The sequence below is a fragment of the Sturnus vulgaris genome, chromosome 5 (assembly GCF_052056855.1).
Source record: "Sturnus vulgaris isolate bStuVul1 chromosome 5, bStuVul1.hap1, whole genome shotgun sequence".
In the NCBI taxonomy this organism is placed as follows: Eukaryota; Metazoa; Chordata; class Aves; order Passeriformes; family Sturnidae; genus Sturnus; species Sturnus vulgaris.
In genome coordinates, this window is record NC_142247.1 from 73900484 (window position 1) to 73927790 (window position 27307).

The 27307-nt window shown below is 48.5% G+C and overlaps 1 protein-coding gene across 1 annotated transcript in view; it reads left to right on the top strand.

Annotated features, from left to right (window-relative positions):
• Positions 1-516: 516 nt before the first annotated feature.
• Positions 517-27307, top strand: part of SHANK3 (SH3 and multiple ankyrin repeat domains 3) — a 95641-nt gene continuing 68850 nt past the window's right edge. The window contains exons 1-10 of the mRNA XM_088166128.1: positions 517-651; positions 3161-3364; positions 5762-5833; positions 10331-10439; positions 14031-14182; positions 14719-14886; positions 15460-15576; positions 16307-16384; positions 17584-17650; positions 22891-23230. Coding sequence (XP_088022254.1) covers positions 517-651; positions 3161-3364; positions 5762-5833; positions 10331-10439; positions 14031-14182; positions 14719-14886; positions 15460-15576; positions 16307-16384; positions 17584-17650; positions 22891-23230 — 1442 coding nt within the window. The remainder of the gene's footprint in view (positions 652-3160; positions 3365-5761; positions 5834-10330; positions 10440-14030; positions 14183-14718; positions 14887-15459; positions 15577-16306; positions 16385-17583; positions 17651-22890; positions 23231-27307) is intronic.

The window sequence follows — 27307 nt, forward strand, 5'->3', positions numbered from 1 at the left end:
GAGCCGGAGGGGAGGGGTTGGATAAATTCATCAACATTCCCGGGATTTCTTGGGCTTGGAAAACAAAACTCCGGAGAGGCCACTTCCAGAGGAAATTCAGGGAAAATCAGGGAGAAATCCAAGGAAAATCAGGGAGAAATCCAAGGAAAAACAGGGATAAATCCAAGGAAAATCAGGGATAAATCCAGGGAAAAACAGGCATAAATCCAAAGGGAATCAGGGATAAATCCAGGGAAAATCAGGGATAGATCCAAGGAAAATCAGGGAGAAATCCAGGGAAAATCAGGGATAAATCCAGGGAAAAACAGGGAGAAATCCAAGGAAAATCAGGGATAAATCCATGGAAAATCAGGGATAAATCCATGGAAAATCAGGGATAAATCCAAGGAAAAACAGGGATAAATCCAGGGAAAATCAGGGATAAATCCAAAAGAAATCAGGGATAAATCCAAGGAAAATCAGGGAGAGATCCAGGGAAAATCAGGGATAAATCCAAGGAAAATCAGGGATAAATCCATGGAAATCAGGGATAAATCCACGGGATTTTGTCCCCTCGGAGCATCCAGGGGGACACAGAGGGAGGACAAGGAAAAGACGGAGCCGCCGGTGGGAAAAGTTGGGAATTTTGGCTCCAGGATGATGGAGCAGCCGGTGAGTGCTGGAGTTTGTGAGAAATTCCCACCGGGAATTCCCACCGGGATTGGAGAGGATGAGGAGGGAGGAATGACGTCATTCCAAGGGGTTATTCCATAGGGAAAAGGGATTTTTTTGGGGGGGGGAAGTTCACCTCGAGAGCAATGAAGGGATCCGGGATTTTCCATGGAAAACCGGGAAATCCAACGGCTGGGAAAGAATTCCCGGGGGGATTTTTTTTAATCCCGGGTTTTCCTGGGAATTCAGCGGCCAAATGGGTTTGGAATCTTGAGTAGGTTTGGATAGAAAAGATGGGATTGATCAGAATTCCAAGAAATCCCGGGATTTATTTGGATTTAATGAAAAGTTCTGGAGCGGCCGCTTCCAGAGGTTCCCGCTGGAGACGAATTCCAAGAATTTCTGGAAGGGAAAGAGCTCGGAATGGGGAAAAAATTCCTGAGGATGAATCCTGGGGGGTTTTTTTTTGGGAATGAGCTGAGGAAAGGAGGGAGAAAATCCCGAGGGGAAGGCGTTCAAAATTCGGGAAAGAATTTTGGGAAGGAGGAGATGTGGGGGCAAAGCCGCTGGATCCAGCAGATCCTGATAATCCTGAGGGATCGGGAAAAATCCTGGGAAAATCTGGAAAAAAATCTGGGAAAAATCCCAGAAAAATCCTGGGAATGGGAGGCAAGGACCAGGTTGGGGCTGCTTCCCAAGGGAAAATTCCAGCCCCGATCCTTTGGATCGGGAGCTGCCAGGGATGGGCTGGGCTGATTTTTCCAGGGAATTGTGGTGTTTTCTTGGAATTCTGGATATTTTTCCTCGTGGTTTCATGGATCAGGAGCTTTCAGGAATGGCCTGGGGTGGCTTTTCCCAGAATTTTGGGGCCGTGCTGGGAATTCCAGACAGTTTTCCACGTGGGGAATTTTTATCCCAGAAAAAACTGACAGAACAAATCCCACGGGAAGCCCTGGATGGGATGGGGGGGAGGGGATTCCCTGGAAATATTCCAAGATTTTGGAGACTTTGGGAATATTGGGATGGCCGGTGTTGTGGGAAAGTCGGAATTCCGGGATTTTTTTGGGATGGAATTTCCTCCCCGTGAGTCGAAATTTTGGGATCGGGTTTGATGGGATGACACAAAACCCAACGCCCTTCCCGACGGATCGGCCCCGGGAAAATCACGGGAAAATCCCAAATCCTTTGTTTTCCTGGCTCCAAGGATTGCTGGAGCTCCAGGTGCTTCCTGGATCCTCCCCTCCAACCTTATCCCATTTTTTTTTTCTTTTTTTTTGCTTCTCCCAGCATGGAATCAAACTCCGGGAATGGCAGGGCTGGAATTTTCCTCAGGAGATGATCTAAGCCCCGAAATTCCTGGGGGATTTTTAAATTTTTTTTTAAATTTTTTTTTCCCAGCTGGCTCCACAAATTGGTTCCAGTTTGGGATTTGGAGGGTGGAAAATTCCCGGGAATTCCTCCTCTCCTCCAGGATTGCTTTTCCTTGGAGATCTGAAAATTCCAACTCCTTCCCGGGATTGTGGCTGGGAATAATGGGAATAATGGGAATAATGGGAATAATGGGAATGGTGACATCCAGCCTGGCCCAAGGTGGGATTTGGGAGCTCCAGGTGGGATTTGGGAGCTCCAGGTGGGATTTGGGAGCTCCAGGTGGGAATTCTCATGGATATTCCCAATCCTGTGGCTCCCATCCCTTCTCCCACCGACCCACGGAAATCCCAGATTTCCCACCCCGTGGGAATGGGAATGCAGCAGGAATGGTTTGGAAGGAGGAATCGGGAAGGAAATCAGGATCCTGGGAGAAATCCCAAAATTTCCTTATTATTATTCCCGTTATCCCCCCTCATTCCCGGTGGGTTTTTTCCCCCCATTATTCCCTATATTCCCCCATTATTCCCGTTATTCCCCCCCTCATTCCCGGTGTTTTTTCCCCATCATTCCCGTTATTCCCCCCTCATTCCCGGTGTTTTCCCCCCATCATTCCCGTTATTTTCCCCCCTCATTCCCGGTGTTTTTTCCCCATTATTCCCGTTATTCCCGTTATTTCCCCCCCCCTCATTCCCGGTGTTTTTCCCCCATTATTCCTGTTATTTTCCCCCCTCATTCCCGGTGTTTCCCCCCCCTCATTCCCGGTGTTATTTTCCCCCCATCATTCCCGTTATTTTCCCCCCTCATTCCCGGTGTTTTCCCCCCTCATTCCCGGTGTTTCCCCCCCATTATTCCCGTTATTTTCCCCCCTCATTCCCGGTGTTTTTCCCCCATCATTCCCGTTATTTTCCCCCCTCATTCCCGGTGTTTCCCCCCCCTCATTCCCGTTATTTTCCCCCATTATTCCCGTTATTCCCCCCTCATTCCCGGTGTTTCCCCCCCATCATTCCCGGTGTTTTTTCCCCCTCATTCCCGTTATTTTCCCCCCTCATTCCCGGTGTTTTTTCCCCCATTATTCCCGTTATTTTCCCCCCATTATTCCCGTTATTCCCCCCTCATTCCCGGTGTTTTTTCCCCCCAGAAGTGTCTCCGCCTGGAGCCCGATGTCCCGGTGTGGGTGTCCAAGCAGCGCGTGCTGTGCGCGCTCAGCCACAGCCTCAAGGACGCGCTCAATTACGGCCTCTTCCAACCGCCCTGCCTGGGCCGCGCCGGGAAATTCCTGGATGAGGAGCGGCTGCTGCGGGAATACCCGATCAGCACCCACAGCGCCCTGCCCTACCTCGAGGTACCCACACGGATACATTCATCTTTAGAGTTAATTTTAATTTCATTTTTCTTTTTTATTTTAATTATATTTTTATTTTTATATTATATTTTTAATTTATTTTTCATTTTCATTTTAATTTTAATTTTATTTTTATATTATATTTTAATTTTATTTTTATTTTTATTTTTATTTTTATTTTTATTTTTATTTTTATTTTTTATTTTTATTTTTATTTTTTACTTTTATATATTTGTATTTTTATTTATATTTTTATCTTTATTTTTATTTTTATTTTTTACTTTTATATATTTTTATTTTTATTTTTATTTTTATTTTTATTTTTTACTTTTATATATTTTTATTTTTATTTTTATTTTTATTTTTTATTTTTATTTTTATTCTTTTACTTTTATTTTTATTTTTATTTTTTACTTTTATATATTTGTATTTCTAATTTACTTTTATTTTTATTTTTATTTTTTACTTTTATATATTTGTATTTCTAATTTACTTTTATTTTTATTTTTATTTTTTACTTTTATATATTTGTATTTCTAATTTACTTTTATTTTTATTTTTATTTTTATTTTTATTTTTATTTTTATTTTTATTTTTATTTATTTATGATTTTAATTTATTTTTATTTTTATTTTTATTTTTATTTTTATTTTTATTTTTATTTTTAATTTATTTTTATTGTTATTTTTATTTTTATTTTTATTTTTTATTTTTATTCTTTTACTTTTATTTTTATTTTTATTTTTTACTTTTATATATTTGTATTTCTAATTTATTTTAATTTTTAATTTAATTTTTATTTTTATTTTTTTATTTTTATTTATTTTTAATTTTAATTTATTTTTATTTTTATTTTTATCTTTATCTTTGTTTTTTTATTTTTATTAATATTTTTATTTTTATTTTAATTTTTTAATTTAAGTTTTTATTTCTATTTTTAGATTAATTTTTAGTTTTAGTTTTGGTTTAATTTTTAGTTTAATTTTTAGTTTTAGTTTAGTTTGTATTTTTAGTTTTAGTTTAGTTTTTATTTTTAGTTGAATTTTTATTTTTATTTTTAGTTCAATTTTTAGTTTAAAATTTTTTTAGTTTAATTTTTAGTTTAATATTTAGTTTAATTTTAATTTTTATTTTTATGGTTAATTTTCTATTTTTATTTTATATATTTAATATTTTTATTTTCTATATTTTTATTTTCTATTTTCTATTTTCTATTTTTATTTTATATATTTCCTATTTTAATTTTATATATTTGATATTTTATATATTTTTATTTTCTTTTATATGATATTTTTAAATTTAATTTGATTTCCTGGATGAGGAGCGGCTGCTGCGGGAACACCCGCTGAGCCCATACACACCCCTGCCGTACCTGGAGGTAGGGATTTGAATTAAATTGTTTTATTTAATTTAATGTAAATTCTATTTTATTTCATTCTATTCTATTCTATTCTATTCTATTCTATTCTATTCTATTCTATTCTATTCTATTCTATTCTATTCTATTCTATTCTATTCTATCTTAATTTGGTTTGATTTTTGATTCTCTTTTATTTTGTTTTGGTTTCATTTGATTTGATTTAATTTCATTTTCTATCTCTTATTTAAATCTTCATCTCACCTCGATCCCTGATTTCTTATTTATTGATCTCTTATCCCTGTTTATTTCTTATCTCTGTTTATTTTTTATTTATTTTTTATCAATGTTTATCTCTTATCTCTGTTTATTTCTCATCTCCTATCATTTTTTATCCCTTAGAATTTCTCATCTGTTTATCTCTTATCATTTTTATCTCTGTTTATTTTTTATCTGTGTGTATTTCTTATCTCTTATCATTTCTTATCTCCTATCTTTTCTTATCTCTTATAATTTCTTATCTCCGTTTATTTCTTATCTCCTATCATTTCTTATCTCTGTTTATTTCTTATCTCTGTTTATTTTTTACCTGTTTATTTTTTATCTGTTTATTTCTTATCTCTGTTTATTTTTTATCTGTTTATTTATTTTTTAATCTCTTATCATTTTTTCTCTCCGATCATTTTTTATCTCTGTTTATTTTTTCTCTCTGTTTATTTTTTATCTCTCATCATTTTTTCTCTCCTATCATTTTTTATCTCTCTTTATTTTTTATCTGTTTATTTCTTATCTCTGTTTATTTTTTATCTGTTTATTTATTTTTTATCTCTTATCATTTTTTCTCTCCGATCATTTTTTATCTCGTTTATTTCTTATCTCTGTTTATTTATTTTTTATCTCTGATAATTTTTTCTCTCCGATCATTTTTTATCTCGTTTATTTTTTCTCTCTGTTTATTTATTTTTTTATCTCTGTTCATTTTTTCTCTCCGATCATTTTTACCTGTGTTTATCTCCCACCTCTTCCCTGTTTTCCCGCAGTTCCGCTACAAGCGCCGCGTTTATTCCCAGCCGCTGCTGGATGACAAACAGTTCGCCAAGCTGCACACCAAGGTGAGCCCCGATTCCCGGGATCCCAAAAAAAACCGGGAAACACCCGGGAAACACCTGGGAAACCCCTGGGAAACACCTGGGAAACCCCGGGAAACACCCGGGAAACACCTGGGAAACACCTGGGAAACCCCGGGAAACACCTGGGAAACCCCGGGAAACACCTGGAACACACCTGGGAAACACCCGGGAAACACCTGGGAAACCCCGGGAAACACCTGGGAAACACCTGGGAAACCCCGGGAAACACCTGGGAAACACCGGGAAACACCTGGGAAACCCCTGGAACACACCTGGGAAACACCCGGGAAACACCTGGGAAACACCTGGGAAACACCGGGAAACACCTGGGAAACACCTGGGAAACACCTGGGAAACACCTGGGAAACACCCGGGAAACACCTGGGAAACACCTGGGAAACACCCGGGAAACACCTGGGAAACACCGGGAAACACCTGGGAAACACCTGGGAAACCCCTGGGAAACACCTGGGAAACACCTGGGAAAACGCTCCAGGCCCCGAATTCTGGGATATCCCAAGGAATCCCAATGGAATGGGAGCGGAGGTGAGCCTGGAATTGCCATGGAATTCACCCAGAAAATCCCTGAGGAGCCACGGAATTCCAACGGAATTCCCATGGAATTCACCCGAAAAACCCATGGAGAGCTACGGAATTCCCACGGAATTCCCACAGAAAACTGCTGGAAAATCCTTCCAGACCTGGAATTCCGGGATATCCCAAGGAATCCCAATGGAATGGGAGCTGAGGTGAGCCTGGAATTCCCATGGAATTCCCACGGAATTTACCCAGAAAATCCCTGAGGAGCCACGGAATTCCCACGGAATTCCCATGGAATTTCCAGGCAAAACCCCTGGGAAACCCCTCCAGGCCCGGAATTCCGGGATATCCCAAGGAATCCCAGAGGAATGGGAGCGGAAGTGAGCACGGAATTCCCATGGAATTCACCCGGAAAACTCATGGAGAGCCACGGAATTCCCATAGAATTCCCATGGAATTCACCTGGAATGCACCCGAAAAACCCACGGAATTCCCATGGAATTCCCACAGAACTCCCACAGAAATCCCCTCGAGGATCCTTCGAGGCCTGGAATTCCGGGATATCCCAAATATTTCCAGCATTCCCAGAACTAGAATGGGAGAACTTGGAGAGATTCCCTTGGATTTTATTCCCTGGGCTGGGATTGAGCGGGAAGAGCATCCCAGGACTGCGGAAATCCGGGAATTTTGGGAAAGATTTTCCCCCCCCTTTTCTCCCCCCTTTTTCCCCCTTTTCCCCGGGCTGCTGCTTTTCCCGAACCTGTGGAATTTTTGGGAAGGAGCTTTTCCCTTTCCCCTCTTTTTCCGTCTTTCCCCCCCTTTTTTTTCCCATCTCTCCCTCTTTTTTTCCCCTTTCCCCCCTTTTTTTTTCCTTTCCCGTTTTTTCCATCTTTCCCTTTTTTTTCCCCCACTTTTTTCTTTTCCCTTCCCCTTTTCATTGGGCTGTTGCTTTTCCCGAACCTGTGGAATTTTTGGGATGCCCCTTTTCCCTTTTCCCGAACCTGTGGGATTTTTGGGATGCCTCTTTTCCTTGACCTTTCCCGGGATTTTTGGGAATGCGGGGTAGGATGAACCCGGAGCCCAAGGGACAATTCCAGCCGATCCATCCTCATTCCCTGCCCGCTGGAGCGATGCGGGCACGGATCGACCTTTCCCGGGAAAGGCTGGGATTGGAGCAGCTCCCGGGAAAAGTTGGGATTGGAGCTGGATCCAGAGGGAACGGGAGCAGGGATGGGATCGTGGCTGGCACGGGGACACCGGGACACCCCGAGAGCCTCGGGAACGGTACCGGATCCGCGGGAATATCGGGATAATATCGGGATAACCTCAGGAAAACATCAGGGAAACATCGGGATAACACCAGGGAAAACCTCGGGATAACGAGCAGGGATAATTCCCTGCGATGCTCCAGGGAATATCTGGGAATTCAGCCCGGAGATTTGGGAGCTTGGAATTCTGGTTTTGGTTCCTGGGATTTGCTGTTGTGGTTTCTGGGAATTCCTGCTTGATTCCTGAACCTGTGGGATTTTGGGAAGGAGCTTTTCCCTTTTCCTCCTTTTCCCCTTTTTCCCGTTTTCCCTTTTCCCGGGAAAATTTTCTGGGAATTTCTACTTTAATTTGTGGGGAATTTCTCCTTCAGTTTCTGGGAATTCCTGCTGTTTTTCCTGAGCCTGTGGAATTTTGGGAAGGGGCTTTTCCCCTTTTCCCCCTCCTTTTCCCCTCTCTTCCCGCTTTCCCCCCCTTTTTCTTTTCCCTTTTTCCAGGAAAGTTTTCTGGAGGTTCCTGCTTTGGTTTGTGGGGAATTTCTGTCTCAGTTTCTGGGAATTTCTCCTTCGGTTTCTGGGAAGTTTCTCCTCCAGATCCTGGGAATTTCTGTTTCAGTTTTGGGGGGGCTCTGGCTTTGATTTCTGGGAATTCCTGCTTCAGTTCCTGGGGAATTCCTGCTCTTCCATGTGTTTAATATTGAGGTTTTCCTTGGAAATTTAGAGTTGCTGTTTCTGTGTGCCTGGGTTTTCCTGGGATTTGTGGCTCTGTCTGGTTCCTCGGGCAGGGAAATGTTGGATTTTCTGGGATTTCAAGGGATTGGTGGGATTGTGGGATATCCCGAGGCTCTGGAATATCCGGAATCTCGCAGCCTCTGGATGCCTCACCCGAATTAAAGCAAAGCCAGAAAATTTCCCGAATTTAGAGTGGGAATTTTAGTAGTGGGAGACGCTTTGGGATTTGAACGTCTTCCAAAGAGGATTCCTAATTTTTTCCTGGAAATAAAACCCATGGAATATCAGAATATTTCCATTGGGAAAGACCTCGTGGATCATCGTGGCCAGCCTGGGATGGATCCAAGGAAAATCAGAATAATCCCATTTTTTAAGAGCCAGGCTCTGCCTGGATCCCTCGGGATCTGTGCCCGTTTCTCCTGGATATTTTTCCCAGTCGGTTGCAGGAGAATTCCCAGGAATTTTGGAGTGGGATTAAAAAAAAAAAAAAAATCCCTGTTGGAAAAGGGCAATCCCGTTGTGCTAGGGAAGGAAAAGATGGGTGGGGAAAACCTTGGAATTTTCTGAAGGTTTTGGGTGGGAAAAGGGCCCTTCCTGCCTCCCTCTCATCTCCAACTTCTCTTTTTCCCGGAAAATTCATGGAATGAAGGCAGGAGAGCAGGATTTCATGGATGAGAGAGCCCGGCTGGATCTCAGGGAGGGTTTGGAAGAGGAAAAGTGGGAAAAAGAAAAAGGTGGAGTGGGATAAAGGAGTCGGACAGGGTGACAAAAGTGGGGTCCAAAGAAAATTTGGGAATTCAGGCGCTGCTTTCCATGGGAAAGGCTCTGGCAGCTGCGATGGGGATTTGAGGGATTTGGGGATTTTGGGATGGGATCCCAAAATTCTGGATGCCTGGAAGTGTCCAAGGAAAGCTTGGAGAATTCTGGGATGGTGGGATTGGAATGGGATTTAAAATCCATGGATCCCATCCCAAACCATTCCGGGATTCTGGGATCAAGGAGGCTCCAAATCCATCCCGAGGGATTTTTATGGAATTCGGGGATGGAAAAGGGAAGGGAGACCCTTCCTGGAGTCAGTGCCTTTGGAATGGGATGGGATTGGGATCTGAGGTCCCTTCCCACCCAAAGCATTCCAGGATTGCCGGTGCCGTGGTTCCGGAGATTCCAGCTGTGCCATTCCAGCTGTGCCATTCCAGCTGTGCCATTCCAGCTGTGCCATTCCAGGGCCGCAGCAGGAAATCCATAATTCCCTTTTTCCGTGGGATCAATGATTCCATTTGTCGCTGCCTGGCAGCGGGAGGCGGATCCATGGATTTTTCTCCGGCCTCTCCCGGTTCCAAGGGCACGGCCGCCCTCAATTCCAGGATTTTCCGGGATTTTTCCCAAAGCTGGATTTTGTAAGGTCGGGTTGGAATTAACTCTCCCCAAAAAAATAAAATCCTCTGATGTAAAAGCTGGGAATGTGGGAATGTGGGAGCTGGGATTTTCCCACCAGAGCCATTCCTGCCTCTGGAATCTGGGAATTTAACAATGGAATTCCAAATTTCTGGATGTCCAAGGAAAGCTTGGAGAAATCTGGGATGGCGGGATTGGAATGGGACGGGATCAAGCATTGAAAAAACCGGGAAAAATCCCAACAATTTGGGAATTCGAGGCAAATCTTGGGGAATTCTGCCTTGGGGAGAAGAGAATCCCAATCCCGAAATTTGGGATAGAGGGGAAGGTTCCTCCAGCCTGAATTCCCATGGGATGATCCGGCAATTCCAATCGGAGGAGAGGCCGGGAGGACAATTTTCCACGCGGGATTTTTTTTTTGTCCCATCCGGCTGGGATTCAATCCCGTTCTCCCGATTTTCCGTGGATTTTCGGGATGGGTTTGCTCCCCCGCTGGTTTTTCCCGGAATTCCGGGGCTGCTAACGCTGCTGTTTTTCCCGGATCCAGGCGAACCTGAAGAAATTCATGGAATACGTGCAGATGCTGAACTCGGAGAAGGTTTGCAGGCTGCTGGAGAAGGGGCTGGATCCCAACTTCCACGATCCCGACACCGGAGGTCGGTTCCACGTTTTCCTCTGGATTCGGGAGCTCTTCCGGGAAGGAATCAGCTCAACATTCCCAATTCCTTCCCGGAATTCCTCCAGGCTTTCCTCTGGAATTTTTTTCCGCTTTGTTCCAGTCGTTTTTTTATTTTTTTTTTTAATTTATTTATTTTTTTATTTGGGGAGGTGGGGGGGTGTTATGGCGCAATTCCCGCTTTTCAGAGGATTTTGGGAATGTGCTGTTCCTTAGGGATAATTCTTCCCTTCCCAGTCCCTTTTGGGGTTCTCTGGGATATGATCCCACATTTTCCCATTTGGAATATTTTCATTTCCTGTTCCCGTTTCAATTCCCGGCCTTTTCCAGCCGCTGTTGGATGAAGGGGTTGGAATCCCTCCGAAATTCCTGGATTGGGAGTTTTGGAGGTTTTTTGGGAATGTTGGTTTGCTTCCTGTGGATTTCCCAGGAAAATGAGCTGGATGCTGGAAGAGGAGCAGGGTGGGAATGAGCCAACACTTCCCATGGAAAACTGGAAAATCCTGCTTGGAAAAATGTTTCCCGGCAGGATTTAACCCCATTAATGGGCTGGGAATGACTGGGATGAAAAATATTGGGAAAATATTCCTGTGCAGGGATTAATCCCATTAATGGACTGGGAATGAACTGGGATGAGCCATAAAATCCCCTGAGCTTCCTGGAAAACCCTGAGCTGAATCCCACGGATTCCAAGCTTTGGGAATCTCCATTTTAATGGATTCTGGGAAAGGTTTTAATCTGTGCTGAGGATTTATTCCCATTTTCCCGGCTCTGCTTGGATGGAAAAATAGGAAAAATCCACTTTGGGAAGCGCTTCCAGCCCCGTTTTGAGGCTGTTCCCATTTCGGGGGTTGCTGGAAGATATTCCAGGAAAGATTCCCGGGATTTGAAAGGGATGAAAAAGCCCAAAAAAATTTAACAGTTGCTTCCTGTGGGGACATTGAAAAAGTGGGAATTAAAAAAAAAAAAATCCCCGGATCCGGGAAAAGTTCCCGTTGTTCTGAAATGAAAGCCGAACCCCAGGGATGGTTTTGCCGGAGAAAAAAAGGGAAAAAAAAAAAAAAATCCTTGGATATTTAACGAGGGACAGCGGGGGAGGGAGAGGAGCCCAGGAAAACGTTGGAATGACAAAGGAGGATTCAGAATCCCTGAAATAACGTGGGGGGAAAATTGCTGTGGGAATCGGGAATGGGGGAGGGAAAGGGAGCTGGAGCCAGGCTGGGAAAACTGGGAATGTTCTCCTGGAGAAGGGAAGGATCCAGTGAGAGCTTCCAGAACATTCCAGGGATTAAAGGGGCTCCAGGGGAGCTGGAATTTGGGAAAGGCGTGGAGGGACAGGACACAGGGAATGGCTTCCACTGGGAAAGGGGAGATAGGGGTGGGAATTTGGGAAGGAATTCCTGGCTGGGCTGGAATTCCCAGAGAATCCCTGGAATGTCCCAGGAAAGGTTGGAGCAACCTGGGATCATGGGATTGTCCCTGCCCAGGGAATGGGATGGGAATGATCCCATGGGTAGGGATGGGATGACCTTGGAATGTCCCTTCTCCAAATCACCATGGAATTATCCAGGCTGGGAAAGAATTCCCAGGTCACCAATTAAAGCTGGACCCAATCCCAGCCCTGAGTGGAATTCCAGGAATTCCTTGGATTCCCCCTGGGATGGCGACTCCAAACCTCCCTGGGCAGCCCCAGCCAAGGCCTGAGCGCCCTTTCCATGGGAAAATTCCCAAAAATCCCAGCGGAGCCTCCCCTGGGCCAGCCTGAGGCGTTCCCTCTTTTCCCGGGGCTCATTCCCGGCAGCAGATCCCGCTTTTCCCGCTTTTCCCTGCACGGATCCCTGGCAGCCCCTGGGCCCTTCCCGAGGCTCTGCCACCATTCCATGGGCAGGGATTCCAGAATTCCCCAATCCTGGCCTGCTTTGGGTTGGAAGGAGCTCCAAGCCCATCCCAAAGGTGCCCAAATCCCAAATCCCTCCGGAGTTTCCCAGCCCTTCCCAGCTCCGTTCCCTTCCCTGGCCACGCTCCGGCTCCTCCTTATCCCAAAGATCCAGAACTTTCCCCATGGAATGTGCAAAACTTTCTCCCGGTGCTTCTTTGCCTCTCTGGATCCCGGCCATTCCTGAATTCCCTCCTTCATTCCAGCCCCTTTTCCATGATTTCCTGCCAGAACAATCTGGCCAACGGAATTCCGGCTTTTTCTTCTCTCTTTTGTATCCATGGAGTGCCCAGGCTGGATCCCGTGGCATTCCTTACATTTTACAATTCCCACTCTCCTCTGAGAATCCCATCTGCATCCCAAGGGAATGAGGGATTCACTTGATCCTGGAATTCTTGGGATTCCCAGCAGGATTTGTGGGATTTGGAGCAGCGACCTCAAGGAAAGTCGGGAGCATCCAGAGGCTTCTCCTGATTGGAATGCAGCCCTTAGCACAGGATGAGGATTTTTTGGTAGCACTGGATTTGGGAATCCCCGAATCCCAAAGAATCCCACATCCCATTCCCATTTTGTCCACTTTGTCTCCTAATCCTGGAATTTCCCATCCAATTCCCATTCCCGCTGCTCAGGACATCCTTGGGAATATCCAGCAGGAAAATCCCGCCCTCCATTCCCATTCCAACGGAGCTGATCCCAACCCCAAGGCGCTGTCCCCAGCTGGGACCCCACTGGGAGATGTTCCCATCACTGGGAGATGTTCCCGTGGGCATTCCCTGGATCTCCCCTGTCGGAGAGGATGAAAATGGAAAACCTTTTCAATATGATTGCCTGGCAAAAGATTTTGAGAACATGGAAACTATGAGGGAGATCGAAATGAAAACCATCTTTGAGACACCAAACCTTAATTACTGAACAACTGGAAAACAATAGCATGGCCAGCTGAAAACAATCCCCTCTGGATTGAACAATTCCCTCTGGATTGAACAATTCCCTCTGGATTGAACAATCCCCTCTGGATTGAACAATTCCCTCTGGATTGAACAATCCCCTCTGGATTGAACAATCCCCTCTGGATTGAACAATTCCCTCTGGATTGAGCAATCCCCTCTGGATTGAGCAGTTCCCTCTGCCTGCAGGCAGGGCCAAGGGTCAGAGAAGACCCTCCCAGCTTGGCAGAGGGGATCCAAAGAGTTGTTTTTGGGGTTTAAAGTGTCGCACAGTCTGGTAATGCAGTGATTCTTACAGGCTGTGTGTAAATGTTACGGGATTTGTGTCTCGTATGAGATCGGTGAGTGAAAATCGGAATATTGATCACAGGAGATTGATTGATTGTAACGGGAACCTCGCCCTCTCACCTCTCTTACTTTACTCTCCTCTCTCACCTCTCTTACGCTCCCACCTCTCCCGCCCTTACCCCTCTCCCCCCCTGCCCTCTCTCCTCTCCTTTTCCTCTTGTCCCGCTGCTCTCACAGCCCGCTCCGAGCTGGGGCTGCCAGCTCCAGGCAGGGGGCCCTGTCACCCACGCCCCATGCAATAAACCAAAACTTCCAAAACCTGCCTTTAGAGCTCTCTTCCCCCAGTCCCGACATTCCGGACCAGCAGCTCCCACATTCCCGCATTCCCGTTCCGTTCCAGAGTGCCCGCTGACGGCGGCGGCGCAGCTGGAGCTCAGCACAGACATGATCAAAGCGCTCCGCAACGGCGGCGCCCACCTGGATTTCCGGACCCGCGAGGGAATGACGGCGCTGCACAAAGCCGTGAGGTGTCGGAATCACGCGGCCCTGCTGGTCAGTGCCGGGATTTTCCTTTTCCTTTCCTTTCCTTTCCTTTCCTTTCCTTTCCTTTCCTTTCCTTTCCTTTCCTTTCCTTTCCTTTCCTTTCCTTTCCTTTCCTTTCCTTTCCTTTCCTTTCCTTTCCTTTCCTTTCCTTTCCTTTCCTTTCCTTTCCTTTCCTTTCCTTTCCTTTCCTTTCCTTTCCCCTTTCCTTTCCCCTTTCCTTTCCCCTTTCCTTTCCCCTTTCCTTTCCCCTTTCCTTTCCCCTTTCCTTTCCCCTTTCCTTTCCCCTTTCCTTTCCCCTTTCCTTTCCCCTTTCCTTTCCCCTTTCCTTTCCCCTTTCCTTTCCCCTTTCCTTTCCCCTTTCCTTTCCCCTTTCCTTTCCCCTTTCCTTTCCCCTTTCCTTTCCCCTTTCCTTTCCCCTTTCCTTTCCCCTTTCCTTTCCCCTTTCCTTTCCCCTTTCCTTTCCCCTTTTCCATCCCTCCCTCTCCCCTGCCCATTCCCTCACCCCAGCCCTTCCCACGGGACTTTTCCCCCTTTTTCCCGGGCAGACTCTGCTGGATCTGGGAGCCTCCCCGGACTACAAGGACAGCCGGGGGCTGACCCCGCTCTACCACAGCGCCATGGTCGGGGGGGACCCCTATTGCTGCGAGCTGCTGCTGCACGACTACGCACGGCTGGGCTGCGTGGACGAGAACGGCTGGCAGGAGATCCACCAGGTGGGGCGGGATCCACAGGGATCCACAGATATCCACAGGGATCGGGAATGAGCTCCTGGTGTTCATGGATGGGGCTGGCAGGAGATCCACCAGGTGGGGAGGGATACACAGGGATTGGGATCCAAAGGGATCCACAGGGACTAGGAATGATCTGGTGCCCATGGATGGAGATCCACCAGGTGGGGTGGGATCCACAGGGATTGGGAATGATCTGGTGTTAATATATGGGGCTGGAAGGAGATCCACCAGGTGGGGCAGGATACACAGGGATTGGGAATGAGCTCCTGGTGTTCATGGATGGAGATCTACCAGGTGGGATGAGATCCACAGGGATTGGGAATGTTCTCCTGGTGTTCATGGATGGAGATCCACCAGGTGGGGTGGGATCCACAGGGATTGGGAATGAGCTCCTGGTGCCCATGGATGGCGTCATTCCATGCCAGAGGTTCAGGGTTGGTCTCTGGGAATGTTCTCCTTGTACCCATGGATGGAGATCCACCATGTGGGATGGGATCCCACCACGGGAATGTTCTCCTGGTGCCCACGGAGAGTTTTTCCCTGTTTTCCCTCCAGGCCTGTCGCTACGGCCACGTGCAGCACCTGGAGCATCTCCTGTTCTACGGCGCGGACATGACGGCACAGAACGCCTCAGGAAACACCGCCCTGCACATCTGTGCCCTCTACAACCAGGTGGGACACGGGGACACGGGGACAGGGACATGGGGACAGGGACAGGGACATGGGGACAGGGATGGGGACAGGGACAGGGGGATGGGACACGGGGGGACAGGGACAGGAGGATGGGACACGGGGACAGGGACACAGGAACAGGGACACGGGGATGGGGACTGGGACACAGGGACATGGGGACAGGGATAGGGATGGGGCCCCTGGGCAGGGGGACAGGGACACAGGGACAGGGATGGGGACAGGGACATGGGAACAGAGCGGGGCAGGTGGAAACACCCTGGGACACTCCTGGATCTCCCCATTCCCAAATCCAGAGGGGGAATCCATTCCCTGTCCTGGGATGAGGCCGTTCCTCCTCAGAGCCCCAGCCTGGTTTGGGATTTCCCTGGAGAACATTCCATGGTTTAATCCCTTTGATTCCCATGGAAGGATCAGAATCCTCAGGGAAGGGGCAGAATTCCTTGGAAAAGGGGCAGAATTCCTTGGGAAAAGGGGGAGAATCCTTGGAAAGGGGGGAGAATCATTGGAATTTGCATCTGGATGATCCCAAAGATTCCTTCCAACCCAATCCATTCCAGAATTCCATAACTTGCTGCCTTTTGGGTCGGGAATATCAAATCCTTAGGGAATGCTCATCCTCCCTCTTCCCAAAGAATTTTCCAGATCTGTTTTTCCCAATCCTGGTCTAATTCCCATTTTCCCTGTATTTTTTTTTTTTTTTTTTCCCCAGGAAAGCTGTGCCCGAGTTCTCCTCTTCCGAGGCGCCAGCAAGGACATCCGGAATTACAACAGCCAGACGGCATTCCAGGTGAGCAGAATTCCCAGGAATCCCATGGAGCTTCCCAGAATTCCCACAGCAGCTCTCTCGTGGATCCAGGGATTTTTCCAGGTGGGATTTGTCCCACCGGGGCGGGATTTGAGATGGGCGTTCGGCACCGGAGCAGGAGGGAGGAAAACGTGCACAGAATTCCAGGGAAAGGATGGGAATGGAGGGGGTTTTGTGGGATACAGAGGTGGGAAGGGAAAGTTGTTGATGGTTTTTGGGATGGGAATTCTTGGGATGGAGGGGAATCCTTGGAAAAGGGGCAGAATCCTTGGAAAAGGGGCAGGATCCTTTGGGGACTTGGGGACTTGAGGATTTTGGGATCTGGGGACTTGAGAATTTAGGGACTTGGAGAATTAGGGATTTGGGGACTTCATGATTTGGGAATTCGAGGATTTGGGGATTGAGGACTTGAGGATTTGGACACCTGGGATTTGGGGATTTGGAGACTTCAGGTCTTGGGGATGTTGGGATCTGAGGATTTGGAGATTTGGGAATTTGGGGACTTGAGGAGTTCAGGGTTTGGGAATTTGAGAATTTGGGGAATTCAGCCACTTGGGTATTTGAGGATTTGGACACTTGGGGATTTCAGGATTTGGAGATTTGGGAATTTGGGGACTTGAGGACCTGGGGATTTGAGGATTTGGGGACTTGGATTCTTGAGGACTTTAGGATTTGGGGATTTGGGGATTTGGGAATTTGGGAACTTGAGGACCAGGGGATTTGGGGATCTGAGGATATGGAGATTTAGGGATTTGGGAACTCGGGATTTGGGAATTTGGCTGCTGGGAAATCCCCTCCCTTCAGGAACAGACTGGCCAGGGCATTCCCAATCCCAGGAAATGTCCCCAAATCCTTTGGGTGTGGCCCTTGGGGACACCTCCAGCTGGCCTGGCTGATCCCAAACCTCTTCCACATTCCACGATTTTACCCAGGATCCAAACCCAACAGCTTTGGCAGCATTCCAGGATTTGGGATGAACTCCTGGCTGGAATCTGGGAATTCCAGGGGACAGCGATTGTCCCCAAGCCAGGGCCACCCAAACTCTGTCCCGGGAAGGCGTCGGCACCTGGGAATTCCGAGGCAGAAGAATCCTTGGCTCTCCCCCATGGAAAGCAGCTGTTCCCATCCGTAGGGAAGCTCCAGAGCCGCTCATCCCGATTTTTTTTCCGGCTCTTTTCCAGGTCGCCATCATTGCAGGGAATTTCGAGCTGGCGGAAATCATCAAAACCCACAAAGAGTCCGATGTTGGTGAGTTGGATTTTTCCAGGTTTTCCCTTTTTTTTTTTTTCCTCTTTTCTTGTGGATCCCGAGGATGGATTGGGGGAGGGATGAATGGATTTTTCCCGGTGTTGCATCCAGGGATTTTCCCATGGAAGCTGCAGCCACTTTGGATCTTGGAAATATCCAAGAGATTCCCGTGGGGTTCGGGCTGATTTTCCAGCCTGGCTGACATTCCCGAGGTCTGGAATTATCCTGGAATTGCTCTGCTGTAAAATCCAGATTTTTTTTTCCTCTCTTTTGGCATCCCTGAGGGATTTCATTCCCCGAATCCTGGGATTTGAGGCGAGGAGGGAAAATCCTCTGGGAGTAGGAGCAAAGGGGGTGTTGTTCTGGTTGGATTTGTTGGTTTTTTTTAAGGAATATTTTGGGAATTTTGGTCCCAAACTTCCCATGTCTCCATGAGAGAAATTCCAGGGAAAAACGGGTTTGGATCAGGAATAAAATCCACACTTGTTGCGTTTCCTTGGATGATCCCGAGGAATTTATGGAGGGAGCAGTGGGAATTCCCAGAACAAAGGAACGGTGTCATGGGATCAGCAGCTGGAAAAATAATTTAAGGAAAAAAATTCCTGGCTGGGAGAATTCCCAGAAGATTCCCTGTGGCTGCCCCTGCATTCCCTGGAATGTCCAAGGTTGGAGCAGCCTGGGATGGTGGGACTGGATGGGATTTAAGGTCTTTTCCCACCCAAATTCCTGGAATTCCATGAAATCACTGAAATGAAGGAAAACAGGGATCCTTTCTTAGGGAATTTGCAGCAGGAATTGAGTTTGGCTCAATCCCAAAAATCCTTTCTCCCATTTTTTTCCCCCTTACTCCTGACAGCCAGAATTGGGAATTTGGGGTGGGATAGAAAAGTCAGGGAAGGATTTTGGGAAGAATTTGGGGTGGGATAGAAAAGCCGGGATGGATTTTTGGGAAGATCCTGCCAATACCTTTGCCTGCAAGGTCATGGAATCGATCCAAGAAAAAAGTTTGGGAATAAAGAACATCCAAAGCTCCAGCCTAAATTCCCCTCGGCTGGAATCCACACGTGGGACTGAGCGTTTCCTTGGGGAAAAAAAACAAAAAAAAAAGCAGGAAAAGTGGCACGGGAAGCTGTCAGGAACAATGGAATGTCTGGGAATCAGCTCTGGATGAAAAAAATAGGTCAGGGAAGAATTCCAAACTAATTCCAACCTGACAGCAGGTCCAGATGGTCCCGCCGGCAGCCGGGAGCTTCCCGGGGTTTGGAAATTGGGTTTGGAGAAAGAAAGGGATTAGAAATGGGGGATTGGAAAAGAGGGATTGGAAATTGGGGATTGGAGAAGGGGTTTGGAAATCGGGATTGGAAATGGGTTTTGGAAAAGGGGAATTCTCCAGTTTGGGAAATTCTCCGTTCTGGAAATTGCTTTGTGGGAATTCTCCAGTTTGAGAGATTCCATGGGAATTTTCCAGTCTTGGAGATGCCCTGGGAATTCTCCAGTCTGGGAAATATGGGGATTCTCCAGTTTGGGACATTCCATAGGAATTCTTCAGTCTGGGAAGTGCTTTGTGGGAATTCTCCAGTTTTGGAAGTGCTGTGGGAATTCTCTACTTTGGGAAATGTGGGAATTCTCCACTTTGGGAAACGCTTTTTTCCCTTTCCCCCTCTGGGCCATTCCAGGCTCCTTCCCTGCTCCCCTTTGGAATTTTCCAGGATTAAACTGGAATCACAGCCTGGAACCCAGCAGCCATTTGCACTCCTCGTGCTTTTCCATGAATATTTATCATGGAAGCAGCGAATCCAAACAAACCTCGGAGCGTTGATTGCGCTTCCCTTCCTCCGGCTGCCGGGAATTTTCGGGAGCCTCTGGAGCATCTCCAGGCTGGGAATTCCTCAGGGAGCTTTGGGCGTGTCCCAAAGAGCATCCAGACCCCTTTGGAAATCTGGGATCCGTGTTTTTCCTTTGGAAAACAGGGATGGGGCTGCTGCGAGCGGCGCTGTCATGGTAACGGACGGGATTTGTTTTGCCGGGAGAAACAGACCCGGAAAAAAGTCTGGGAAAAGTGTGGGAAGGAATATCCAGGACTCGCCGTGGGAATTGCTCCGAGTTTTGTTCCTTTGTTGTCTCCTTCCCCGGATTTTCCCACTGGGAATTGTGGATTCCAGAGGGTGGGGGGGGGGGGGTGGGGGGGGTGGGTGAGGAAATATTCCTTAGAGCTGGAAATCTGGGAATGTGCTGGTTCTGGATCCTGGAATTTGGGCTTGATGGTGGTTCTTCATCATCATCACCATCATCTTCATCTTCTTCATCACCATCATCATCATCATCATCATCATCTCTTCCTTCCTGGTTTTTCCCATTGGGAATTGTGAATTCCAGAGCGGGGGGATGAGGAAATATTCCACAGAACTGGGAATCTAGGAGTGGTCTGGGAATATCCTGATTCCAGATCCTGGAGTTTGGGCTTGGTGGTTCTTCATCATCATCATCCTCATCCCTCCTTTTCCCACTGGGAACAGTGGATTCCAGAGGGAGAGATCAGGAATTCTTCCATATAATTGGAAATCTGGGAATGTCCTGATTCCAGCTCTTGGAGTTCACTCTTGGTTGTTCATCATCATCATCATCATCATCATCATCATCATCATCATCATCATCATCATCATCATCATCATCATCACTGCGCTCGCCCAGCCGGTCTGGAATCCCAGAATCCCAGGATCGCTGGGAATGGCTGGGATTGATGGTCTGGGAGGGATTTTCCAGCCCCTAAAATCTCTGGAATTCCATGGTTTTGACCCATTTTTCCATTGGTGGGACATCCATCCTTGCAGGTGGCACTTGGGGACACGGATCAGGGGTGGCCTTTGCCTTGGTTATGACTGATGGCCTTGGAGAACTTTTCCAGCCCCTCTGGCTCCAGAATTCCATAATTCTGACCCAGTTTTCCCACCGGGATGGCCTTGGTGGGACATCCCTTCTTCCCGGTGGCACTTGGGGACACGGATCAGGGGTGGCCTCTGCCTTGGCTGGGATCTGTGGCCTTGGAGGACTTTTCCAACCCCTCTGGCTCCAAAATTCCATGATTTTGTCCGGTTTTCCCGCTGGGAACGGCCGGATGTGGACGCCGAGGGCAGGGGGTGCCGGCAGGATCCGGGAAGCGCCGCTGCCGGGAGAAATTCCCGCACCCGAGGTTGGAACTCATCGGAGAACGAACGCCTGCCGTTGCCACGGCAACGGGAAGAGTTCCAGGAGCCTGAAATCCTCGGACTTTGAACCTCAAATATTCCTGGGGAAAATATTCCGAGCGCAGCCGTGCTCAGCCTGGCCTGCTCCTTCCCAATCCCGGGATTCTCCTTCTCCTGGTGGCCTCGGAGTATCCTCAGGATTCACCTCGGGAAGGCCTTGGAATGGTGGCTCTGGGAATATCCCGAATCCAGAGGGCTTGGAATTCCTTGTTCCCTGGCTCCTGTTCTGCCTTGGAGTGGGAGCAATCCGTGTTTTTCCCAATGTTTTGGTGCCAGGAATGGATTCCTGCGATTTCGCATTTCCCAGATTTTGCCGCAGGCGCCAGACAAATTTCCAGGATGTTAAAGTTCAGGATTGGGAATGAGCTCATTGAACAAAATCTTGGAAAATCCCATTTTCCTGGAATTTTGGAGTGCAGGGACCCCGTGGCTGAACCTCTTCCCTTTCCAGAACATCCGGATCTCTTTCATGGATCACGGAATTGTTTAGGCTGGAAAAATCCTTTAAGACATTGAATCCAAGAATTCCCAGCACTTCCAAGGCCACCACTGATCCACGTCCCCAAATTCTGCCTGAAATCCCTCTGGGATGGGGATTCCAGCCCTGGTCCCACTCTGGAGCCGGAGTTTGCACTTCCAGGTGGATCCCGGCATTCCCAAGGATTGGGAGGGAATTCAGGGCAGGGAGTCATTGGTGATTGATTCCCTGTGCTGGATTTTCCCTGGAGCTCTGGAATAAAGACCTGGAATAGGAGGAGCAGCCGGGATTTGTGGAAATGTGGATCCTGGTGGAAGCTGGAGGTGGATTTTTGGGAATTCCACAGATCCTGGCTTGGTCCATCAGAACTTCCTGAGATGCCACTTCCAAACCCTTCCCGGTGGTGATCCATGGTTGGATCCTGTGGATTCCCAGTGCTGGGAGCAGATGGAGACCATTCCTTTCTTCCCAAGCCAATTCCCTGGGAATTCCCAACCCTCCTCTACATTCTCGACATTCCCACTCATTCCCACCCCTCCCATTGGTGATCCATGATTCTCCCATCCCACGGTGATTCCCAACCTTCCTGCTCCCCCACCCTCTTCCATCTTTTCCCACAACCACATTCCCAACACCTAATCCCCTATTCCCATCTTTTTTTGGTCCTTCTACTCCCACCCAATCCCATATTTCCAGTTTTTTCCCTACTGCTTTTCTGAGAAACTTCCAACCTTCTTCCCATATTCCCATCTTTTTTGGGCCTTCAATTCCCACCTTAATCCCATATTCTGATTTCTTTCCCCCCAGCGCCTTTCCAAGAAACTCCCAACACTCAACCCCTTTCCACACCTTCGATTCCCACCTAATCCGACATTCCCATTTTTTTCTCATTGCCTTTCCAAGAAACCCCCAACACCTAATCCCACATTCCCATTTTTTTGGACCTTCAATTCCTACCTTCACCCCAACATTCCCATTTTTTTCTTCCCCCCAGTGCTTTTCCCAGAAACTCCCAACACCGAATCCCACATTCCCACCTTTTTGGACCTTCAATTCCCACCCTAACCCCACATTCCCATTTTTTTTTTTCTTCCTCCCCAGCACCTTTCCGAGAAACTCCCAACCTTCTTCCCACATTCCCACCTTTCCAGACCTTCAATTCCCACCCTCACCCCAACATTCCCATATTTTTTTCCTCTCCCCCAGTGCCTTTCCGAGAAACCCCCAACACCTAATCCCACATTCCCACCTTTCCACACCTTCAATTCCCACCCTCACCCCAACATTCCCATATTTTTTTCCTCTCCCCCCCAGTGCCTTTCTGAGAAACCCCCAACACCTAATCCCACATTCCCACCTTTTTGGGCCTTCAATTCCCACCCTAACCCCAACATTCCCATATTTTTTTCAGTGCCCTTCCAAGAAACCCCCAACACCTAATCCCACATTCCCACCCTTTCGGACCTTCAATTCCCACCCTCACCCCAACATTCCCATATTTTTTTCCTCTCCCCCAGTGCCTTTCCGAGAAACCCCCAGCTACACCAAGCGCCGCCGGCTGCTGGGCTCGGCCGCGTTGGCGTCGCCGCGGGTCCTGCAGCGCTCGGCCAGCGACAACAACCTCAAGGCCGAGAGCCGCGCCTCGTACTCGCCCGTGCCCTCGCTGCGGAGCCTCCCGCCCCAGCTGCTGGTGCAGATGCAGGAAGCGGCCGCCGGAATCGCGGCGGGAGACGGGAGCGTGGCCAGCCCGGGCGGTGGCCGCGGTGCCCACAGCCGCTCGCCATCGCTGCAGCGCGTGCAGGAGGAGAGGGAGGGCGAGGCGCCGTCACTGAGGAGGAGCGGCCGAGGGAAGGGCAGGTATGGGATGGAATGGGGAATGGGGAATGGGGGGGATCCCGTGGGAATTGGATGGGGCTGGGAATGGGGTGCCGTGGAATTGGAGCTGGGAGTGGGAACTGATGGAATTAGAGCTGGGAGTGGGAACTGATGGAATTAGAGCTGGGAGTGGGAACTGATGGATTGGGGAGGGCATGGGAGGGATGGGGTGGAGCTGGGAATGGGATTCCACGGAATTAGACAAAGCTGGGAATGGGACCTGATGGATGGGATCCCATGGAATTAGAGCTGGGGATGGGAACTGATGGAATTAGAGCTGGGAATGGGATCCCATGGAATTAGAGCTGGGAATGGGATCTGATGGATTGGGGAGAGTGTGGGAGGGGTGGGGTGGAGCTGGGAATGGGATCCCATGAAATTAAACAGAATTGGGAATGGGGTGCCATGGACTGGGGGCATGTGCGAGGTGATCCCATGGAATTAGGGCTGGGAATGAGATCCAATGGACTGGGGGAGTGTGGAAAGAATTAGACAGAACTGGGAATGGGATGCCATGGATTGGGATGTAGGGATGGAAGGAATTAGATGGATCTGGGAATGGGACCCCATGGAATTAGACAAAACTGGGAATGGGATCTGATGGAATTAGAGCTGGGAATGGGTCTGATAGATGGGATCCCATGGAATTAGATGGAGCTGGGAATGGGACCCCATGGATGGGGGATTAAGTTCTCCCTGGATTTTCCCTGGGTTTTTCCTTCCCTCCATCCCTCCTCATCCCAGTGTCAAACTGGGCTTTTCCCTGGGATTTTTCTGCCATCCCACGCTCAAATCATGGATTCGTGGATATAATGGATTCATGGATTTCATGGATATCAGGGATATCATGGATTCATGGATATCATGGATTCATGGATATCAGGGATTCATGGATTCGTGGATGTTGCATCTGGTGGGATTGGGATTGGGATTGGGATGGGCTCTGGCGTTATCCCGCTGCTCCTCCTCCCTGCCGGCCGTGTCCCATGGGAATGTTGGTTTGGCTGGGATTGGGAAGGGTCCCCAGTTCCAGTGTCCCTCACGTCTCCGGGGATTTGGATCAGAGGGTTCAGTGGGAATCGAGGAATCCTGGAATGGGAAGGATCCTAAAGCTGATCCAATTCCAAGGGCAACGACACCTCCCACTCTCCCAGGTTGCTCCAACCCTGCCTTGGAATTCGGGAAGCTCGGGAATTTGGGATGTGCCAGAGTCAGATCCAGAGTGGGATCCTCGTTGAGAGGTCAAAAACGTTGTGGGATTTTATAATCCATAGTCTTGGAAATATTCCCAAAATTCCCTGGAGCAGCTCTGCCTAACTCCTTGTCCAAACTTCCCGAGGATTCCTGGAGCTCCTCCAGGGAAAATATCCCAAGGAAGGAGAACTGTGCTCTGTTATTTCCAGGTTTTCCCAGGGATTGAAGGATCATGGAAATCTTTCCATGGAGTTGGGGCAGGAGAAATTCCCCAGGTTTGCAACTGGAATTCAAGTTAGGAAAAAAACCTTGGAAGTTTTAATTCCCAACAAAAACTCCTTTGCTTCATGGCAAGGGATATCCATAATTATCAGAGTCTGCTCCCATTTTCCTGGAAAAATCCTGGAGAAAAACGGATTCTGGGCAGGTTTTCCAGGGAATACCAGGAATATTCAGTGTTATCCCAATTTTTTATTCCAAAGTTTCCCAGCTCCTTCCCTTTTCCCATTCCAGCCTCTCCCCAGCTGCTCCCAGAATTCCAGGGGATCCCCGAGCCTTTCCCAGGAGCAGCAGGGCTGGGACAGCAGAACTTTTCCATGGGTTTTTCCAGGTTTTTAGTTGGATCCCTCCTCCCTCGTGGCTGTGACTGTGACTCATTCCCCACGTGCTCTTCCCAATCCCACTCCAACACCACGAGTTTCCCGGCCCAGCTCCTCGTGCTGGGATCATCCCTCTGGATATTTCATTCCTTAAGTTCATCCCAGCCCCATCCCCAGTTTTGGGAGCCCTACGGCCCCTCTGGATTTGGGAATTCAGGGGTTTAGGATTTTTCCTAATTGTGTTTGGGAATTCAGGGTTTTTCCCCTAATTCTGCGGGAATTCAGGAATTTTTTTCTTAGTTCTGTTGTGGAAAAATTGGGATTTTTTTTTCCTAATTGTGTTTGGGAATTCAGGATTTTTTTTTTCCCAATTCTGTGTGAAAATTCAGGAATTTTTCCCAATCTCCAACCTAAAATTCCTCTGGCACGGCTCAAAGCTGTTCCCTAGGATTTCCAGGGAGCAGATCCCAAATCCCACCTACCATGGAATTTTGGAATGGGAATTCTCTGGGGATTTATTCCAAGTTTATTCCCGAGGAAGTTTTTCCATCCTGAAACGGGATAATTCCCGATGGAAGCACCAAACCCAGCCGGATGCTTCCATGGGCTGGAATTCCCTGGAATCAGACGTGGGATGCCAACAATCCCACCTGCAATTCCAACGGGATGAAATGAAGGACAAAAAAAAAAAAAAAATCCATGGAACTCCAAACTGAGGAAAGAGGGAGGAAGAGCTGCTGCTCCTTCCCAGAATTCCCTTTTCCTTCGGAATCCCGTGGGAATCCCAGCGGGAGGATGTGAGCACCGAGCGTGGAGAAATCTTGGATCCACCGGGAATTTTAATCCCCGCTGTTGGATTTTTATCCCTCATTCCAGAAATCCGGGATGAGCTGCGGATTTGTGGGATGTGGGCCTGGAGCCTCCTGGTGTGGGGAGATAAAAGGGGAGGGAGGGAGGGAAAAATTCCGCTGGAAAAATTCCCAGGAATTCACTCCCGTGGAAAACATCCAACCCCACCCGGGCAGCCTCGCTCCTGGAATTGGTTTTTTTTTTTTTCCTCATGGACTTTTTTTGCCGATGGAATTTTTTGCTCATGGAATTTTTTTTCCCCATGGAAAGGGTGGTCAGGGCCTGCCCAGGGAGGTTCGGAGTCTCCATCCCTGGAAGTGTCCAAGGAATTCCCGGAATTCCTCTCTTGGGCTCAGTGTCCTTGGAATTCTTTTCCAAGCTCTGGAATTCTGGGATTTTTCCCCCCAGAATTCCGTCGGGGTCTTCCCGCCAGGAGAGCGCTGGAGGAGCTGGAGCAGGAAAAGGGAAAGGGGAGGAGCTTGGAAAGGCTGGAAAATTCCAGAGGGAGCCGGGAAAGGGCTCAGGACAGCACAGGTGGCACTGAGGCACAGGGGTGGCACAGGTGACAGAGGCACAAAGTGTCACCGTGGGTGGCACTGAGCACAGGTGACACAGGTGGCACTGAGGTGCAGGGTGGCACCTGGTGACAGTGGCAGTGGCACAAAGGTGACACTGGGGCACAGGGGTGGGCACAGGTGGCACCGGGGAACAGGGTGGAAAAAACTGACGGGGGCGAAGATGGAATTTGGGAGCAAAAACGGAGAGTGGGGCATTGTGGGCACCCCCGAACCGGGAATGGGAACCGGGAATGGGAGCTGGGAATGGGAATTGGGAATGAATGGGAACCAGGGATGGGAACTGGAAATGGGAATTGGGAATGAGAATTGGGAATGGGGAACGGGAACCGGGCACCCCGGGCCGGGCATCGCCCCCGCAGCTTCCCCCGGCCCCGTGGCTGCTGCTCTGCACGGCCGGCTGCTCTTCCTTCCTTCCCTCCCTCTATCCTTCTCCCCCTCCCATTCCTACTCTCATATTCCCACACCACTTCCCATATTCCCACACTCATTCCTAATCCCACACCCGTTCCAATTCTGATTCCCATTCCCACACCCATTTCCATTTTCCCATTCCCATTCCCCCCCGGGGGCAGCACCGGCAGCGGCCGCCAGGGGGCGACTCCGTGCGGGCCCCGCGCTCAGTTCAGCTCAGTTGAGCGCGGTTCTGTTCAGCTCAGCTCGGTTCGGTTCTGTTCAGCTCAGCTCGGTTCTGGTTCAGCTCAGTTCGGTTCTGCTCGGTCCGGTCCGGTCCGGTCCGATCCGATCCGGTCCAGCAGCACCACCAGGCGCCGCCAGCATCCGCGGGGGCGGCGGGGGCGGCTCGGTCCGGCTCGGTCCCCGCCCGCCGGGGGAGGAGCCGC